Below are 20,873 nucleotides of genomic sequence, written 5' to 3'. Positions count from 1 at the left end.
TGTATTTTTATAACTACCACTCAGGCAATGCTCAGGTAAAAATCCGACTTTATTTTAAACAATGGCTAACGTGCTGTTAGAGGGAAGAATCAGACCCATTTCCCAACAAGACACCACTTAAAATCCCAAGTCCCCATGTAAGCCATCAGGCAGACCCTCAGCTTTGGAACAGACCCATTTGTCAAATCGGAACCTGGTAAACATCTGGGGATGTATTATTGCTGTCAATTAAACGCGTTATTAACGACGTTAATGCAAACCCATTTTAACAGTCAATTTTTCATTGCAAGAGTAACAGGTTTTTGTCCTAGCAAACTTAGTAGTTTTATTCACATGCTGTTGCAACAACTAATAACGTTAGGAAAAACTACAACACCACACCAGATCTAGCTAGACCAGAAACAAAACAACCGACACAATGCACACACTTGTTTGGGCTTGCAAGCTGGCCAAAGAGTAGTAACGATACATTGAGTGGATGGCGAGCGGGAGACGCCCTAATGAATGCCAATAAGATTCTGAATGGAAAGTTTACTTTTTAAAAGTTGCCAAATGGTTCCATTTACAAAACCAACGTGATCTGTGTGTTTTGTCGTTGTGAACTGAGCTATCATTATAGCACGTCCAGTCTGAAATACCACTTGATGGCCAAGCATACAGCTGATGTGAATTCTCCGCCCCCTCGTCAAAGTATTTTTTTCCCTCTTTTATTGATGGACAGTGTAACATTGTGTGTTTTTTTGTTGTTGCTCCAAGTGAGAATGTTACGTGTGGAATTGAACACTACATTAAGGCTATGTGCCAATGTAAAAAAACATTCGCACAAAGCGAGCCGATCTACTTTTCCTTGTTGATAAGAGCATTAAAATGAGAAAGAGTAATTAGACAAAAAGAAATCAAGGAACATTTAGATAGATAAAATGTGTGATTACTTGCGAGTTAACTATGACACATCATTGAGATATCTTCTCAAGAAGTCTTCTCAATGGTTTGTGATTTATATCGCAGCATGTTTGGAGGGGTAAATAGAGTTGGCTGGTAGAGACATTTAAGTCTTAAGTCAAGTGAAAATACCTGTTATCCCAATCAACTGTTGCATCACAGATTTGACTTGATTAGTCAGTAAATGCACATTTCAGCAGCAGATACACAATATGGGTATTTTTTTAAAGCACAAATCTTTTTATAGCAATATGTAATATAATTGCAGCTGTGCACTATATCAGTTATATTTTGGTGAACATGTAATTGAGGTTTTCTTTGTTCAATGAAGAACAAACATTCAAATGGCTAATTTGGTCCCGCAGCTGTGGTGTTAGTGTACACTAAATAGCATGTGTCTTCTTTATTTGATGCAGCCACTCAGCTTTAAATCTTAATTAATGGATGACGTCAGTTGTAGTACTGCTCGGCCTTTTAGACCTGATGGCGGTAGACATTTTCCATTACTGTTTTCTGACATTTTCCGCTTCTGTTTTTCTTCACAGAAGCTGTTTAGCCTGGGAGCAGGTGACCGGCAGCTCATCCAGACGCCTCTGAACGACACATTGCCTGTCACATGTAAAAGTGTTGCTCTGCTCTTCCAGCAGCTGGGTGGGTCCGGGCTCTTTTATAACTACTAACTAGTAATCATAACTGCATTTGTAGCCAATCTGGACACAAAACAAAGCAATCTTGACACAATACCCATCCATGGCCTCTCAGTCCTCATTAATCCATTAATCAGTTCAGCGTACGGTATGGAACGCTTTTTGTCCTTGAAAGGGCAACAAGGCCACTAAAAATGTGTGTTGGAAAGGTGCTCAATACGTTACATAGTTAAACCAACATCTTAATTAATGGTGGGCAGATTTTGTTTTATTTCTTATTTTTTAACCTTTTGGTCAGAGCCAGGCTAGCTGTTTCCCCGTTTGTAGTGTAAGCTATGCTAACTGTCTGCTAGCTGTAAGCTTTACTGTACATTAAGCAAACAAACCTGACAGTGGTAGCCTTCTTTTCATTTAACTCTTTGCAAGCAAATTACCGTATTTATTTACTGCAGAGGTTTATTGTAGGGCCGTAGATATTCAATGGCTCAGTCTATCCTTGATCGTACTAGAAAAAAGTGTATAGTTATCTCTCAGTCCTTAATCCCACTTTGATTAACTATTCATATAATATTTGTTTTGAAATGTGTAGCCGGACAAAAATGTATATATATATATTAGTATAATAATATATAATATAATATATAGGAATCTCTGATTGAGAGTCAAGCCGTCATGGCATACAGAGTGAAAGTGACAGTTAGATGTTAATCATTCCCCTGCCCTTCAAACTAATTTTCCTGCATTCTGACAGGAAGGTAAATATCATAAATCAGATGATCAGCTTATTGTAAATGGGAGGAACATGTGCTTTAGTTCCACTTACTATCTTAGGTCATTCTCATGTCCATTTAAGGATTGGCTTGTAGCCGTCAGGTCGGCACATTATTCTGAGTTCACAGGTCACCCGAGTCACCAGAGAGGAATGTGTGTTAAACATGTCACACTGGACGGGAAGTACATCCCCCCCGGGGGCAAGATAAAACCGGCCATCAACAGCCCTGTTGTTTGTTGTTTGTTGCCTTTGTCTCTTCTGTTGTCCGGGGATGTTGCTGTCACCTAATTTATTTAGGGAACGGAAGCGCGTTGCTGTTTTCAAAAGATAAGTAAACGCCTGAACCTGAGGTGTGTTTATTAAGCCTCAGTCATTTAAATGAGCGAGGCACACTCCTTTACAGAACGTACACTCACCATGTCTATAAAAGATGAAACAACTCATTTGGTTTGATGAGCCTGTTTACCTTAAAACTCAGATTTTGTTGAGGCTCATGTTCAGTTTCCTGTTTATACCTGAAGTGTTTTACTCAGACAGGCAAACATCCCAAACTAGCGCCCCCAGTGGCGCTGAAATGTCTGCCAGTTTTCCTCTCTCTTTATCACTCCAATGTGTGATGAATTGGTCTGTCAGTTGCTTGAAAGGAAACAATAACAGGAACCGTAAACTTAGAATTCTTCCTGATTGTCACATTGGTATTTGAAATACAACATTTTTCACTGTACACTGTGTGAGCGTGTGAAGTTTCCTTTGTTTTTCAGGGATGGGTTTTTTGTTTAGTTTTATATTAAGTGTTTTACATAAACTGACCTATTTGGTTGTGGAAATGTATTGTCTTTGTCATGAGCAAGCAGGTTCCATGGCTCAAAAAGCAGTGGACAGATTGCACAACTTTGTGCAGTTATTTAAACGGTTATTATTGCAGTTGTTGTGATTGATGGAGGATTACACTAATATTGGTTTAATGCAAATGAAGACAACTGAACAATGTTGCAGGAACAAAAGTAAATTGTAGGAATTTACTTAAATACATAAACTGTTCAATATGCCTGCCTCATGTATTTGCCCCTAGCCATGGAAAACAGAAAGCCAGTGCAGTACTCGCCTACAAAAGTGATGCTTTTTTTCTGATATAAAGGCAGAGTTTCCACTATACTTTCAGGCTTCTTCTTCAAAGAGCCAACATAGCGCAACCTTTGTGGTGCTGCATAGGCAGCGGTCTCAAACATGGCCTTTCAAGTTGACAATTAAATTCAGATTTGGTTGGCTCCACAGGTTTTGAAGCAATGCTGAACCAGACCTATTTTCAAAATGAGATTAGAACACAAACAATGCCATACAATCCTTAAGTAGCGCTACAACCTTCTACATGAATACATGGTATGGTTGGTCTGCAGAGCACTGCAAAAATTACAAGAACTATTCCTCAGAATGTTGTATGTTTTAAATTGCAGTAATCAGTCCAAAAGCTGTTATGGATACAAACGGAACTTCCAAATGAATATTGTGTGATCTAATCTGTTTGAAGTTTGAAAATTCTCCACAAATAGCCACGAATGTTTGATGAATGATCTGGAAAAATGTGGCAGTCACATTCCAACAAATACCTCATTGTTTTTTGTTCTCTGTTGCTTTCTCGTTACAGGAATCCAAAATGTTCTAAGCCTGTTTTGTGCGGTTCTGACTGAACACAAGGTTTTGTTCCACTCCACCAGTTACCAGAGGCTTGAAGAGGCGTGTCGCGCCCTGGAAGCCCTCATGTTTCCCCTGAAATACAGGTAAGCGTATGTTTGACCCCAACGGCAGAATAGACTCATGTGAATTTCCACTAGCAACTCAGCTGGGGCTGTGACTTTCATGGTTTATGATTTGACTGATAATTAACTTTGTTCATCATTGTATTCAGTTGTATAAACAGGTATATCTGCTGAATATGTTTGCTATTGAAACATTTAGCAAAATTCAAACCTTCTATATTTTAGTAACCTTAAAGGATTTTTCCACTCACTTTTCATTCACTTCTACTAAAAGTGCCTTTTACAAGTGCAGGTTCACATCCTGTAACAGATTTTTGAGTGAATTTGATTAATTTTAATAAATCACTGCAAACCACGTTCGCCATGTTGATAGCATTTAGCCATGCTAGTATGCTAGATCCTACATGTTATTGTCTGTCAGCATCAACAGATTAAAAAACTGATAAGGATGCAAGAGATTTTTGGAGGAGGGTCTGGCTACCCCACATAGCATTTGGGGATGGGAGGAAATTGTGCTCTGGTTTATTGGCATTGCTTTAAACCAATCCAGGATATAGACTAGGGGATTGGCCAACACCGTGTGACATTGGGTTGCAGAAAAGTTGATTCTGTTCTATATTTGAATGTACTATATGGGAGGACTGGCGTTTTCGCCCCAACGTCTGATTTGGCGTGACTACAGCCTTAGTTCCTTGTTCATGTATTCATTTATTGAATACATAACAAACAACTAAACAGGAGAATAAACGGTGGCAGACAAAATGTGCCATATATACATTGAGATAATATTTTTGTTGTTTTAAAGACTGCTATATAAGTACCACAGATGTATGTGAACTGTTGTAGTAAGCCCTTTACCAGTTTGGCAATCATTCCCTCATTTATTTGTTTTTTTTGTTTGGTACCTTCATTATTGACTCTTTTTTTTTATTTATATATTATATTTTGTTACCCAGACAAAAGTTACTCTATCATTATGTTGTATATCAGTATTGATGTATTTCTAACGTCCATTTTAAGCAGCCAGTTTCTTGGAGATGATAATAATGAGGATGTCAATTTCCTGATCTTTTAAACGTCACTTGCCAGGTCCAGTTTCTATCTTTAATGCCATCTTTTTAAATTTAGTCATTTGAGTTTTACTTTCATAACAATATACACTTAAACACAGGAAAGTATATTTTAGGCTCTCTCAATTCTTCCACATTTGTCTTCGTAGTCTAATTGTACCAACTATGTGTACTCACTGGTATGTCCTCTCCCGTGTCCAGTTACCCATACATCCCTATTCTGCCTTCGCGGCTGCTGGAGGTGTTGAGCTCACCCACCCCCTTCATCATCGGAGTGCACTCCATGTTTCAGACTGAAATCCAGGATTTGGTAAGCGCAGATGTGTCACCGGGATCCATCAATCTCTCTTACTTTCATGCAGAACTAGAAGATCATAGATTGTTGAATGCTGTCAAACACCTCATTAACAAGTATTGTAGTCTTTAGAGTGTGTTTTTATGTACTAAATGTCAGGATGCATTATATTTTTGATATTAACAAAAATATGCATTATATTTTAGATTTTCTACTGACAAGATTTTTTTTTTAATCTAAAAAGCCTTTTGAATTTAAGAAGTTTTAAATACGATAGGATAGGATACACCTTTGTTGAATCCCAACAGGGTAATTTGGTTGTTGCTACATTACAAAAGAAAAAAACAGACACACACAAAGATGAAGTAATCTGCCCTTTAACAAGATGTTTATTTAACTGGTTTCGGCTTCACCTCGCCAGGCATACGTGTCGTTCCTCACAGTACTCCCTCCCGCTGCAATCAGAACACCTGACCTGTCTGTGTTTTATGTGTGTATATCAGCTAGATGTTATTATTGCTGACCTTGATGGAGGAACCATAAAGATTCCTGAGTGCATCCATTTGTCCCTGCTCCCTGAACCTCTGTTACACCAAACACAGACTTCCCTGTCTCTGGTAAGCACGCACACACACACACACACACACACACATACACACATACACACACACACACACACACACACACACACACACACACACACACACACACACACACACACACACACACACACACACACACACACACACACACACACACACACACACACACACACACACACACATACATACATACATACATACATACATACATACATACATACATACATACATACATACATACACATTGTGGTGCAGCTACAGTATTTATATAATCATATTTTGATGGCTTTTAAAGTGAGCAAGAAAAATATTATTTATTTATGAACTCATTCAACTTGAACACTGAATACACAAATTACAGTTTGTCCTGGTTTAGCAAATATACATGTCCTTCTTTCCCACAGACAAACCCTTCAATACATACAAAGTTGTTCTTGGATTCTTATACTCAAATGTATGGAGGGTGGAAGCTGCCAAGAGCAATTTTTTTATCATTTGATTTATCAAGTCTTTTATATATTTTTGATTTGGGCAGCTTTCATCCTCGATACAACATGCTCGGTGACTGCTGGTAAAATTGATGTTCTTTCCTTTCTTAATTAAATTATGTTACATTATGTTTTTATGTTATGCTGTAATTAATCTGGTTACGCATCGTGCACAAGAAATGTTCACTTACTCCACATAAAAGCATGTGTGAAATCAGGACAAGAAAATCATCTGAAGGTGAATTTGTTCTTCGTAGGTTTTGCATCCTGATCTGGAGATAGCAGACAATGCATTTCCTCCGCCTCGCACAGCACCCTCCAACCTCAAGTTATTGGTAAGTCAGCATCTGTATCACATGACCTCTTTTCATTCACAATCCTCCGGGTGAAGGCATATGTCCTCATGTGGGAGGACGACATGATAGCCTTCATCAGAAAAAGTCTCTTATTGCCAAAAGGTTAGTGTAGGAGTGAGGGCACTAACTGACGGTAACCCATAACCCTTAAGAAAAAAAACTATGTTGCCTAATTAACTTATCAGACTGCATTTGTGGAATAGCTGTTTGATGAGTCGTGTTTGTGTGTGTATGTTCCAGGACAAGGAGGTGAGGTCTGTCTTTCTCAGGTTGTTTGCCCAACTCTTCCAGGGCTACAGGTCTTGCTTGCAGCTTATCCGCATCCATTCTGAACCTGTGATTCACTTTCACAAGGTAAGATAACAACATTATGGAATTCACAGTGGCAACATTCAAATTTTGCAATAACCTTTTTTCTGATACACAATCTTGGATTAAACTTCTTTAGTAATTGCTCTGCAGCAAACACATTGTTCTTTTATAACTCCCAAGAATTTTTGTAGCTGGATTCCAGTAGTGAGGGTGGAATTACGTGTGAAGACCTGAAAGATAAACCTGTCAGGGTTGTATAAATATAAATAAATATAAAAATTTGCGTGTGGATGTGTGACTGTGCATGTTGTTATAAATGTGTTTTTGAAGCTCCGTGACTCTTCCGTGATGCTATCTTTTTGTTTATGCAAGCTTCGGACACAGTCCCATAACCTTGGGCAAAGCCCGGCCAAGAGCCATATGAAACGTATTAGGTTTACATTTTTGTTTTGTGCCGGGCTTTTTGTTTGTTCGTGTCTGTGGTGTCTCCGTGGTAACCCCTCAGCACATCATCCTCAAAGTACCCCACATGGATCACATTATAAACACGCTCAGCTTATTCGCCTGGAATCGCTGAGTGGGGGAAGGCTTGTGTGAACTGTGTTTTATCTCTTCTACCCACAAGCACAAATAAGTATGCATAAAGTAAATTAAATTAATTTGCATGTAGTCATTTATAAGTTGATTTATTTCCTTTTTTGTACATGCTGAAGAACTTATCCATGATTTCAACAATTAAAGATGCTGGTCTCAGGCCCCCTTGCAGAGATATTTTTAACATTTTGTAATCTTATTCTAAACATGGCTGTGATCACTATGATTGTTTTTCAGTCTGCAGCATATCCATATGAACAAGATTACATTGCTACCATCTGTGTGGGATTGTAACTGTTCTAATTCTGACATTATCCAGACTGCCTTCCTGGGCCAGCGAGGCCTCATTGAGAATGATTTTCTGACCAAGGTTTTGGATGGCATGGCCTTTGCTGGCTTTGTCTCAGAGAGAGGTCCGCCTTACAGAGCCTGCGATCTCTTTGATGAGGTACTGTACCATGATGCTCCACTTAAAGCTGAACTTTATTACCCTTTTGCTTTTTAGCTGTAAGTGGAGAAGTTCATACACAAACTTTTTTTTTTACACTAAAGTGACTATAAAATAGTTTTTAATGTGGACTGGTGACATATGGAAGATACACTATCAGTTATTATAGCCAAGGAGCACTTTTGATTGTATTTTACTAGATCAACCACCCCTTTTGATAGTGTATAAACTGTATACTATTTTATTGTGTGTTTTGTAGCTGGTGGCCTTAGACACTGACAGCTTCAAGGAAGAAGAGGTCAGCCCTGCCAAGCTGCAGAAGCACATCAGGGTATTCTCTGAGCAGCTATACAGAAATGTAAGACTTCATGCAACTACAACTACATCTCTGTTGTTTTGGCATATTAACTTATAGGACATATGTCCTAATTTTAGCATGCTGTGCACTTGTTTTGCTGTATATACAGCTGGGCATCCTATTAATACATGTGGTTCCCTGGTGGGTGTACTGTAGGAGAACCCAAACCCCCACATGGCATTCCAGAAAGTGCCTCGGCCGTCGGAGGGATCCCACCTGCGGGTGCACCAGATACCCTTCCCCGTGCTGGATGACGAAAAGGTGGAGAAGATGATACAGGAGGGTGTGGCAAAACACAGCAGCGCACCTCCTTCTACACGACCTGAGAGGAAGTGTGTAGTACCTGCCGGACCACCTGTCGGTATGGGCAACTTTACAATTTGTGTGTGTGTGTGTGTGTGTGTGTGTGTGTGTGTGTGTGTGTGTGTGTGTGTGTGTGTGTGTGTGTGTGTGTGTGTGTGTGTGTGTGTGTGTGTGGTACATAAGCCTAGGCACTTCTTTCTAATGTGCTGTTAAAATAACAGTGAATTGCTGTGCTATTGACTTAAATTAGGTGTCTGGTGGTCAATGACAAGATGATGATCACTTCCATGGGCGCATATAGATTTGCTAATTAAACAATATGGGCGCTGGATGGGATTTGAAAACTGCATTGGTCTTAAACTAGCAAACCTGCGTCGGGCTTTGTGCTGTGCCGGGTGGCGTGTTTTAAGTTAAACATGTCACTTGGTGTTTTTTCTGATGGCCTAATTAGGGAGATCTAGCCACTAGTAATAAAGGAAAGTTTACCACAGTTAATTTCTACATACTACCAACCTTTGACTTGTGAAAATCCTCTGATATTTACTGCAGTTGTAGTTTCAACCTGCAGTGATTCCTCTCATATTCTGTCTTTCTATATTCCAGTGCCCATAATGGGTAAGATTGGCTCCGTGTTCAACAGCGCTCGCAGGCTGGAGGTAGTGCGGAGCTGCATTTCCTTTGTCTTTGACAATAAGACCCTGGAGACTGAAAAGGTAATGCCCAATGTCTTTCATTAGTGGAGCTCATTATCCTTTAAACAAGCTCGTTATCTGGAGCTAGCTTTTGTTTTGCACCCACCCAGCAAACCGTATGGAGCTGTACTGTAGATCTTTCCTCACCTTCATTATTCTCATATCTCCTAGCTGCCACACAGAAATAAATAGGGCATGTTATCAAACACTCTGAGTCCACGTTGACATGAGCCTAACTTTGCTAATAAATAGTTACTGTTGTAACACAGAGATTATTCAGTTCCTGTCACTTGTGTTTTGCCTCTACGCGCATCTACACTGCAGTAAGATGCCCTTTGTTGTGGCCAAATGTATAGGATTCTACCCAATATGCATTCAATGTGTTTAAAATTGGATTGTTGCCAGTTACTTTATGTATCCCACTGGCTTCATATGGGAGTTGTCTAATCCTGGCCTGCATCTCTGTAAAAATGCCTAGGATGCATCCTCTGAATCCCCCATGAGCCTGTAAATCCTTTGCTGCCAAAAGGCCATTCACATACAGCAGGTCGAAGTAGCTGGGAGTACTGTGTTGGTAATCAATATTTCAAAAAGCAAGGTCCTGCTTTCTTAAAAAGCCAGAAAATCTCAAGAAACAAAGTTGTTTCCTTTTTTTTTTTTTTACAGTAACAAATTGTCAATTGTCTTCTCTTGATCTGAAATCCACCTCTCTTGTCAGGTCAGTTACTTTATTTGAAGGCTTTTTTGTTTCTTCTAAAAACGTTTCCCTCAACAGACACTTCCGGCTGCACTGCGAGCACTGAAAGGCAAGGCAGCTCGCCAGTGTCTGACTGAGGAACTAAGTCTTCACGTTCAGCAGAATCGCGCCATACTGGACCACCAACAGTTTGATTACATCATTCGTATGATGAACTGCGCCCTTCAGGTAAGTCGCGCCAACACAAGTCTCTAACCCTTTCTGCTGGAGGAGTTTTCTATTACTTTAAAAAGTCTTGATTTTTTTTTGATGACTTTAATAATCAAACTTTGTTAAAGTAATTTATCAAGCAACACGTTGCCAGTCATTCATGTTTCCCGCTTCTTTTTAAAGATTATTTGTTTGGCTTTTATTGCATTCATAGATAGGACAGATTAAATAAAGAAAGTGGGAGAGAGAGGGGGGATACATGTAGCAGTTTGGACCCAAACTCGTGGCTGCCGCAACAAGGACTAAGCCTCTGTACATGGGACGCATGCTCAACCAGGGGATCTAACCAGGCGCCCCATTGTTTCCAGCTTATTCAGTGTGAATATTTGCAGCACGTCTCTGTTTTTATATTGTTGTAAATGTAATAGCTTTGGGTCTTTGGACTCAATCGGACAAAACAATCAATTTGAAGATGTTGCCTTGGGCTCGAGAACATTGTGCTGTTCATTTATGACATCTGGTAGACTGAACATTCGGTTGATTAATAAAAACAACTACAAAACAAATCTGTCTAACCAAACACATGATGCAATAGTCAGTGACATTGCAACATACATTAGTAACTGTGAAATCAAAATAATAATTTCGTGGTTTTCAACATGTTGAACTGCTGATTAAATAACTGATATTTTAAGACTTTGTATACAATTTTTTTTTGTTTGTTATTCAAACAGGAATTTGACCTGAACTGTTGTGGTTATTTATTGTGTTATTGTTATAAGAGTAGAACATATTACATATAACAGAAATATGCTAAACAAAAAATATATAAGATTATTTTTCTTGGCATTTATTGTGACAGCTTAGACATGAAAGGTGAGAAATGGGGAATGACGCAGGAAAGTGGAAGGAAAGTGCCGCAGGAAAGTGCCGCAGGTCGGAATCGAACCCACGGCCTCTGTGTCGAAAACTGAGCCTCTATATAATCGGCAAGCGCCCCACGTAGACGCCAGCCAGTCAACAATTCAATAACATTTCTTAGCCAGCAGAAAACAGTGAAGGTTAATAGTTATCTTCCTCTTAGACTTGCTCAACAGACCTGAACTGAAAATATTTTCCTGACCCACATTTTGACCCCAAAAAATATCTGAAAAAATGCTTTTCTGGCCATTATACAACGCTGTAACTTAAGAAAAGACATTTGGTTGATACTGAATTGGTGAGACTACTTTTGAAACTGGTGATTGTTTACTGTCTTCATGTAGAACATCTGCTAGTATGTTGTATGACTGAAGCACTACAATGCTGCTCGTTGTTTATCAGATAGTATGTTTATCTCTTTCTGATGCCCTCATGCCTCGGCTACTTGTCAAAGTGAGTAGATAATGTGTTTTTGTGTAGCTCATAAAGAGTGAGTGAGGCTTCACTCAACCAGAGCAGCTGGGTCTTTATTGGTAGTTCCTCATATTTTACTGCCTTAAATCAGCCCCTTCCAGGGATTTCAATAATTTTAAGCAGTCCTCACAGAGTGCAGATTTTATGGACTATAGATTCCAGTCACCCCGCGAATCTACGCCAACCCCCCCCCAAATGCTGGAGAGCCAATTCATCCCACCATCTGCCCGGGCCAGGGACATGCAAGGTCATTTGACGTGTCTTTTGCTCCACATTTATACAACGGGAAAAAATGAGGCCAAGTGCAAAATTGATGAAATTGGCCAATAAAATGTCTACCTGGCAAGGCTACTGATTAGATTTTTAATATCTTTCCACATGTGCAGGAAGAGGTGAAGAGAAAAGCTTTTTGTATCATCCCTTTTATGCTGCGTAATATCTGGCTGTCTTTACTGTCAGAGCAGCACAGAGCTTATCTCTGCTCTTGGAAACAGTTTGTCTGTAATGTGCATTTGTTCAAAAGCCAAAAAGTGGCGAGATGTCTAGATAAAACCACCATCTCTTTTGCATGTCGTTTTTAGTCAGGAGAATTATATTTAAAGTCAAAATTGATGCAAAAACTGCTTTTTTATTGATAGCCAGGCAGTGCATCTCTTTGTGGGTTGGAACAGATTAGTGATACATTATTTTCGAATTGTTTAAAATCTAGACCCAAAATAAGCTTCAAAACGAAATGATTAACAATGCAGCATACCTCCCTGAAGGATGCCAAAGGGAGATAAATATGAAATGCATGATTCTAGTCATAGGAGAAGTACACTTTTGTTAATCGCAACTTGGGATAATATTGTTTTGTTTGTTTTTAGATTGAAAAGTCAGTCATTTTTGCTTGGCTTTCGTTCGGCCGTTGTGAAGGATTTGTCTCAGATGAGCTGTAAAAGAAATATAAATAGTAAATTGCTGGGCAAGTAAGTACTTTCATATTATGCACTCTGCCCTTTCTTTTAACGCCAGGCCTCGTAAGAACCCCAAAATTATATTTGTGTGTGTCTGTGTGTGTGCGTGTGTGTGTGTGTGTGTGTGTGTGTGTGTGTGTGTGTGTGTGTGTGTGTGTGTGCGCGCGCGCGCGTGTGTGTGGGCGTGTGTGTGTGTGTGTATGTGGGCGTGTGTGTGTGTGTGTGTGGGCGTGTGTGTGTGTGTGTGGGCGTGTGTGTGTGTGTGTGTGGGCGTGTGTGTGTGTGTGTGTGTGCGCGCCATCTTTTGGTGCCTAAAAAAAGCCAAGGTGACCTTCTCTCCAAAAACTTTGCTTTTGCTCTTTGTACAATGACTGCATAGGATTTCTGGCGTCTATTTTGGGGTGACACATTGATTTTCAATGACATTATCAGTATGAGGCCAATTACAACATTGTTTTACTGTCAACTCCAGGCTAAGTGACAGTTATGTTGTCTGGTTGCAATCAGTGTTCGCAGGGAAGCAGAGCCGCAGGAAACGTTATGTAATATAAATATGTACAACAGGCCAAATATTTGAATCAGTTGGTACTGTACCTTGTCATCCGTTATTAAGTTGTTTTTTTGTATTTTATAGAGAAAACAAAATGTCTACATTCTCTGGAAAGAGATGATACAGTTACAGCGACGCATTTTTTCCTGTTTAAACATCTGTTGTAGTCCTTATCTGTGCTGTTACTGCCATGAATCACGCACAGTAACGACCCCTATTAAGGTAGTTAAGTTAATTGCACATTTTTGTGTGTGTGTTCGTTTGCACTGGTCAGTGCTCCAGCTTTTACAAGTAAACGTTGCGCAAGTCATGTGGGGGAATGAGTCCTGCTGTGGATGTATCCTGGCATCCCAACCATTTCCTGTCAGATAGGATTATGAGCCCTCTGCGCTCTTCTCTCTCATGGCCAAGGGCCTCATGATGGTGCTCAAAAACAAACTCTGAATGGCAGTTTACTAAGAGAGGGGATTAGGGCGGGAGGTCCATGGGAAGCGGCTGCAACGGCATGGAGTCCATGAGTTCCGCATGAGCTTGACCGTCTGATGTGGATCAGTGTGCAAGAACGCACGTTACACACAGATGTTGGTGAGTAAGAAGCACTTTATCAGACATGTCTGGAGTGCATACCAACTGTGTCCGTACCCCACTCCCAGTCCCCCCCTCTAAGGCTGCCTGCTGTGCTTTCATCACTTTGAACGTCTCTTTTAAAGTAAATAGATGGTTACATTTTTATATTATTTATATCATAAACGTGTCTTATGCTATGAGAAAAAGGACTCTGTCTGCCTTAGTGGCCTTAATGGACTGCCCTGGGTAACATGACCACTGGGAAGCTGAACTGGGTATCATTCCCATTTTGTTAACTGTCTCTCTAGGACGTGTAACAGTATGACCAGGTAAACATCGGCGCGACTCACATTGCATGCTTTCGCCATGGAATCTCTGTTTGTTGCTCGTCTGGACAGCACAAATGTCAACTATGTGGGTTATTTCTCTTCATTAGTGATTCAAGCCACAATTACCATTAATAGCCTCTACATTTATACATTTTATGTGTGTGTCTGTAAAGGTTCATAAAAACATGGCATGTGTCAGTTTATTACACAGCTTTCCTGGAAAGTGCTAACTTCTATGGAACATACAGGAAGCTGCTGTTTGTTCACGTCCTCCAATGTTTCTGTCTCGCAATCGTGCTTCTTGTTTTTGCTAGCTGTATACGTGCCTGAAACAGAATAGCTGTGTTAGTCATCATTGCCATTATGTCTCCTGCTGCTTTAAGAATGAGGTGATGCTTACAGAAAATAATAGGAGGGAAGGAAGACCTCACAGTGCCCTCGCAAACAGAAATGTTAGGATACCCTCCCTTCTCCCTCCATTTTTTTAAATTCCCAAATAAAGCATACACATTTCCCCACCCTGAATCATTTGCCTCTATTTAGCTGTGACAAGGATTGAGTCATAAATACATTACTTTTATCTTTTGTCAAGTTCCTCATGTGATGCTGATAGACTAGAAACAGCTCTGATCAACTTCTCAGACCTTATGTAGATAATACTGCTTATCTGTTCTCTTTGTTAGTTGACCTCCAAAGCTTTTGAGCTGTCACTTAGCCTCTTTTTCTGCTAGCAGGAGATAAATCATCTCCTTCTCTTTTTACTTCTAAGGAGGTTGTTTGTTGGTGATAACAAGTGTGGCTCAAGTAAACCTTATAGTGTCTACTTTATATGAAATATGATGTGTTGATGCAGCCTATGGGCAAAGCATTCTTTTCTTCCTTTTCTTAAGCAAGACTTCCGCCTTTTCAATGCAAAAAAAAAAAAAGTCTGTCTTTACACGTTTCTGTTTCAAACAACTGATGACATGCATTGCTGGAATTCACCCTTCTTTTTGGAATAATGCTTACATCTTAAATATTCACACTTGTCTGCCTCTGTGTTTGCAATTGTTGTTCTATTTTGACTGGGCTCCATGGACTCCTGTGACCTGCAGCATTGTTAAGGATGCTGTTAAACAATGCTTTGGTGCCGCTCCAAGCTCGAACATTTCCCCGCAGCCCAAATAACTGCAAAGAAAAACACAAGCAACAAGAAAAATAAAACACAAACTATGTTGCTTAGTCAACAGGGGGGCCAGTCGTTCATGTGTCGCTGTGCAACTTGTTTTAGCATTTTCTCCCCTCTGTACATTTTTATGAGGCAGCAGTGGTGGAGGAAGTACTGAATCTCAGTGCTTAAGTAAAAGTACAAATAACCAGAGTCGTATTTACTTTAATGAAAGAAGAAGTACCACAATGACAACCGAACTTAAGTAAAAGTAAAACGTGGCCATAGTGGAATTTGTTATATCGCAAGCATAACCGGGAGCTGGACACACTGCCACCGGTGCAGGACCCGCGGGTGAAGGCTTCCCTGGGGAATGCAAACGTGTGACCGTCAGGAAGACGTTTGGCAGGGGAGAAAAACTGATCAGAAAATGGAACGTAATAGAACGTTGTAGATTTGTAGTGGAGTAGAAAGTATGAATAATTTCTACAAAATGTAACAAAGTAAAAGTCAAAAGTATGCACTATTGATTCTACTTAAGTAAAGTACAGATATGTGAAAATGTACTTTGTACAGAAACAAAGTGTTACATTCCATCACTGTGTGGCGGTACCAATCTCCCAATCTCTCCTGCCTAAATAACTACTCTGACCTGTGTGAGTTTGCATTTTCACGTCACATAAAAATAGAGAAATGCGTGAGTTTCCACTGTGTCATGAGGTGCAGGACCAAATCAGAACCAGTGCCGTTGTTTGTACGTGGTCTTAAATCAAGTTTCCTCTGGCCATTCTCATTTACAGTGTTTAATAAATAAATCCCAACAAAGCTTACCAGAGATAAGTACCAATTTCCTGTGAAGTACTTTTAAGTTCAACTCATTGCCTTTTTTTCTTATTCTCGTGTTCTCATTGTTCTCTGCAATCACTGCAAGAAAAGTTTTCCTTGTGCCCCTAAGTACCTCGTTCTAAGCCTCTTCATGTACTATTCATCTTAAAACCCTTCTCTTGAAAGCACCATTAAGTGCTGCCTCTTTGACCTGAAACAATCCCAAATACAAATACACTTTGGCATGGTGCTAAATGTCAGGGAGGGAATATTTTTTTTAATTATTCCCTGATCAGAATTAATAAAGTTAATACAATTTGCTTTCTCGTTGGTCATGGCTTGTTGATAAATGGACACAACATGTTATAGCCAAAACAACTGGATTTTATGCAATGCTTTTTCTTCAGTGAGACTTGTATGGCAATCTAGTTCAAGAATGTAAAACATTAAATTACCAATGAATTGAAGGCTGGAGCGCTCTGACAATTGTGTCAAGGCAGGGTTTATGTAAGCCAACTGAAAGCATATGTCCCAATATTGGAGCAGAGTTGGTGGTTTTGGCAGACCTTCTTTTATTTTATTTGTTGTGTTTTTTTTTGCATCACCCTAACATTTAACAGGACAGGAATGTCTTTATGGAACAGGAAGTTACGTGTTCTGACAATAAATGCCCCCTAGTGTTTTCAACAGGTCAAATCTCTTAAAGTTTTCAGCAGTGCACCAGTTGTGTGATGAGCAACATAAAGTGTTGTTATATCTTAGCAATACATAAACCATTTAAAAAATAGATATAGTGTTGCAGTAACAAAGTGGTTCTCCTTTAGGTGACCTCCAGAGAGCGTTTCCCCTCTGGTCCCAGACTGTGTGACCTCTCTGTTGTAAACTTGTGCTTCTTGTTTTGGGGCTCCAGTGAAAAGAAGTTGTTTAGTAACATGAGTAACAAAGCTTAGTAACATGTCGCCTGCTTTTTGCTGCCCTGCTCTCACTTCACCCCTGTTGTTTGACCCACAGGACTGCTCCAGCTCAGAGGAGTACACGGTGGCTGCTGCACTGCTGCCCCTGTCAACGGCCTTTTACAGGGTAAGAAAAATTAATTGTAAACAAGGCTGCATGTGTGTTTAGTTTAATGCTTCTGTTTCTCATATTTTCATCATTGTGCTTACAAACCACTGCTTTAAGGATCAATTCAGCCAAAAAACAAAAAAACGTAAGTGGTTTATAGCCATGCATAGAGTTTGAGCCAATGAAACTACTCCCACCACTCTAAATTTGTGTTGAATGGGATTTTTTTAGCTGCTTGTAGTATTTATGAATTACATTTGATAAATGAAACGTGACTTTCTGGCTATAAGTTGTCAACTACCTCCGCAATGGAGGCTTTAAACATGTCTGTCTTCAATTCCAAATTCCAAAGTGAAACAATTTCCGTAAAAATAGCGGAAGAAGTGTTACCAATATTTCTAATAATACATCTGCAGTAAAGTGTTTCGCATTGTAATGTCACAAAATCGACACTGATAAAACATTGGCTCGGGTTGTTATATCAGCCAATATTACCAATAGTATCGGGGTACATGTCAAAATGTAGCAAGAAATGTCACTGCAAAGATGTTTAAGGTAATTTAGAAACACTGTCTCCATTGCATAGCTTGTCAGGTTTCCAATTCTTAAAACAAAAGTGTGTGTGTGTGTGTGTGTGTGTGTGTGTGTGTGTGTGTGTGTGTGTGTGTGTGTGTGTGTGTGTGTGTGTGTGTGTGTGTTATATTTAAAAAAACGGTATACTAATTGTTGTAACTCTCGACCAGTACCAGTCAGGCTCCAATTACTGCACTATAGAGGAAGTTGTAAGCAAGTATAGCCAGAGGGAGAACAGCTTTATCAACCTTATACCTTTGCTGAATCTGGACCCTGCATATGCATAGAACAGAATGTTAAAACCCCCATAGCAAAATATAAAAGGACGTGCCATGGCCTTTGGTTTTAAAACCACATTATCAAAACAGTGTTGATGCACCACAACCTCTTCACTGCTTGCTTGTCGCTATGCGGACAGACACAACTGTCCGCATTGGCATTTTGTTGGGTACCAGTGCCATACCTTGATGGCCTGGAGTGGGACCTGGCTCGCTTTCTACCACCACGTGACTTATCCATGGACTCATCCAGTTTACGTGCCAAAGGTTGATGTAACTTAGAAAAGCCATGTGTTGTTGTTCTTTAGGGCCACCGCTATTGAAAATTCATTAATGATGTCACCCGAAGGGTAAAAAGTAAAGAGAGATCATCTGTCAAGATTATTCTCTGATCTCTGGTTTAGTGGCGCAAGGATTATGCAGTGAAAATGTGAGAAAATAAATAGAGCATCCCAGCAGCTCTCATCATGGGTGTGGATTGAGAGCCATACATGGTCAGAAGTTAAGTATTATAAATTGCAGTCTTACAAGTTTGGTAACATGAATGGGATGCTTTGGTTTTGCAAAAGAACACTATGTACCATGACATTGCAGCATACATAACCATCCAAACCTTCAGAGGCCCCTCACCAACCATCCATCGCTATCCTAACATGAAACTTATATTACGATCCCTGAGAGACTGCTCGCATGTTCTCCCAACTGTTGCTTATCCATTACAGTAGCTATGTGTTCTACAAATAGCTGTAAATGCTTTATGCAGTAAATGATCAACCTGTCCTTGAATCTGACCAGACAAGACCCTGAAAGTCATTGGAAAGATTGTGAGAGCAATTGAATGTGGCAACTCCAGGAAAGGCTGGTTCTTCTCTCACTGTTGTAAACTTTGTTTTGAATGTGACTTATTTTATTTGACTTCAAGGGTTTGCAGTGCCATTGATCCATTGTATTAAGGAAGGCTCTGCTTCTTGTCAATACCACTAGGAAACTATATTTTCCGAGTCAGCAAGTTGTGCTTTGAATCAAATCATTGACCTGCTCAAAACTGTGTTTCCTGCACTGATCCACTTACAGTAACTGCATGTTGACATTAATCTTGAACCAGTATCATAAACCGGAGCAGATGAGGTATTTGCCCTTTTGATTTCCTGCACACTGCACAAGATAATTACTTTTAGAAATTCTTTGTTTGAGTCAGAGGTGGCAATGTTAAAGCATCCACACATTTTGATCAGTAGTTCATATTTTTTTTTACTTAATGTGAGCACATGATTCATTTGCAAAATATCTTTTAGCTCATGCCCAGAGAGTGTCATTTGGGACCTGTAGGTAAAGTTTATACAAATGCCACACAACCTTTGTACAGTGGCCCTTTGTTAGAGTTGAAGTTATACATTTAGTCGTGATTCTCTAATCTGCATGGACATTTCCTCTGGCATTTATTATCTAGCGAGGGGTGGGTTTATCAGGGGATACACAGGTGTCATTGACATCATATTCTGTCCTTTGAGGCCCCACCTGTTATTCTGTCCTTTGAGCACCCACCTGAGATGTCTTCTTCCTGTTGAATGTGTCACTAGAATAAATGCCTCTGGGGATAAACAGATTGGATACAGCAGCAACAGCATTCTAAATGACTTCCACAGCTAAAACACTTGTCGTTTAGCATTCTTTCAGCCATAGTTTATTCAAGGGGGATTTGGCTGCTCGCTGTGTCAAACTGCTCTCCACCATGCCCTCGTCAGGAAAATGACACACAGCATAATCCTTGTATATATTGGAAATGTCCAGCTCTTGACTTAACATGGTTTTGTTTACTTTGTTTTGGAACATTTATTTTACTTGTACATCATGTTTTTACACAGTTATGGCTTATAGATGCCATGATGTGTTTATTAGTCGTATTTAGTTACTTAGTTATAAGTTTGTTTTAAGTGACTAAAGAGAAAATACATGGTTATAGTTTTTATTGTTTCAAGATACAAGTAGTTTTTCTAACATACACTTAGTTGTGGCGTTGCATAAAGTTAATGAATGATGGATTGTTTACAGGTCAGTTATGCATTCCCACAGAGGACTTGTTCAGAGATAATAACAGGAATTTTATGATTTCTTCCAAAACACTTGTGTGTACATGCTAGTATACACTCCCGTCAGTGATAACAGTCTCTGAGAGACACAGTTGACATGTGTGATGCTGTATGGAGGTCCAATCGATTTTTGGAGGCCGCATTCAATCATACTGTGAAACTTGGGATCATGTCCCACAGCTTATAAAAAAAAAGGTCCAAATCCTGATAACTTCATTTATTTGACCTGTATACAGCATTTTCTTCTTTCTGTCTCCCCTTGTGCTTGTTTTTCAACCTTTCTCCTTCAACTCTGCATTCCAGCTCTTCACTAGTCACACAGCCAGATGGGTCTGATACTACCACACTCCCTCCTTCGCCTTCATCTTCACTTCCTACTTTAGTTCTCTCCTTTCTCCTCTCCTTCCTTGTCCTCCTCCTTGCCCATCTGTCTTGTGGATGTCTCTGTGTATTATCATATTGGGAAGAGATGACCTCGGTCAAAATGACCTGCACATATCTGACCAGTCAAAACAGAACAGCCAGGCAGAGTAGATAGCATAGCCAAATCATGCATAA

General features: G+C 39.8%; 1 protein-coding gene across 3 annotated transcripts in view; it reads left to right on the top strand.

The window, feature by feature from the left end:
• sbf2 (SET binding factor 2) overlaps window positions 1-20,873 on the top strand; it is a 97,779-nt gene that overhangs the window by 47,103 nt on the left and 29,803 nt on the right. For all 3 annotated transcript variants that reach the window (XM_034880539.1, XM_034880460.1, XM_034880368.1), the window contains exons 6-17: window positions 1,488-1,593; window positions 4,007-4,139; window positions 5,390-5,498; window positions 5,987-6,100; window positions 6,831-6,908; window positions 7,170-7,283; window positions 8,155-8,283; window positions 8,543-8,641; window positions 8,798-9,002; window positions 9,548-9,657; window positions 10,412-10,561; window positions 17,324-17,392. In XM_034880539.1, the coding sequence (XP_034736430.1) occupies window positions 1,488-1,593; window positions 4,007-4,139; window positions 5,390-5,498; window positions 5,987-6,100; window positions 6,831-6,908; window positions 7,170-7,283; window positions 8,155-8,283; window positions 8,543-8,641; window positions 8,798-9,002; window positions 9,548-9,657; window positions 10,412-10,561; window positions 17,324-17,392 (1,416 nt within the window). The remainder of the gene's footprint in view (window positions 1-1,487; window positions 1,594-4,006; window positions 4,140-5,389; window positions 5,499-5,986; window positions 6,101-6,830; window positions 6,909-7,169; window positions 7,284-8,154; window positions 8,284-8,542; window positions 8,642-8,797; window positions 9,003-9,547; window positions 9,658-10,411; window positions 10,562-17,323; window positions 17,393-20,873) is intronic.

This window comes from Etheostoma cragini, chromosome 1 (genome assembly GCF_013103735.1).
Source record: "Etheostoma cragini isolate CJK2018 chromosome 1, CSU_Ecrag_1.0, whole genome shotgun sequence".
NCBI classification, from domain to species: Eukaryota; Metazoa; Chordata; class Actinopteri; order Perciformes; family Percidae; genus Etheostoma; species Etheostoma cragini.
This window is presented reverse-complemented; position numbering and strand designations above follow the sequence as displayed.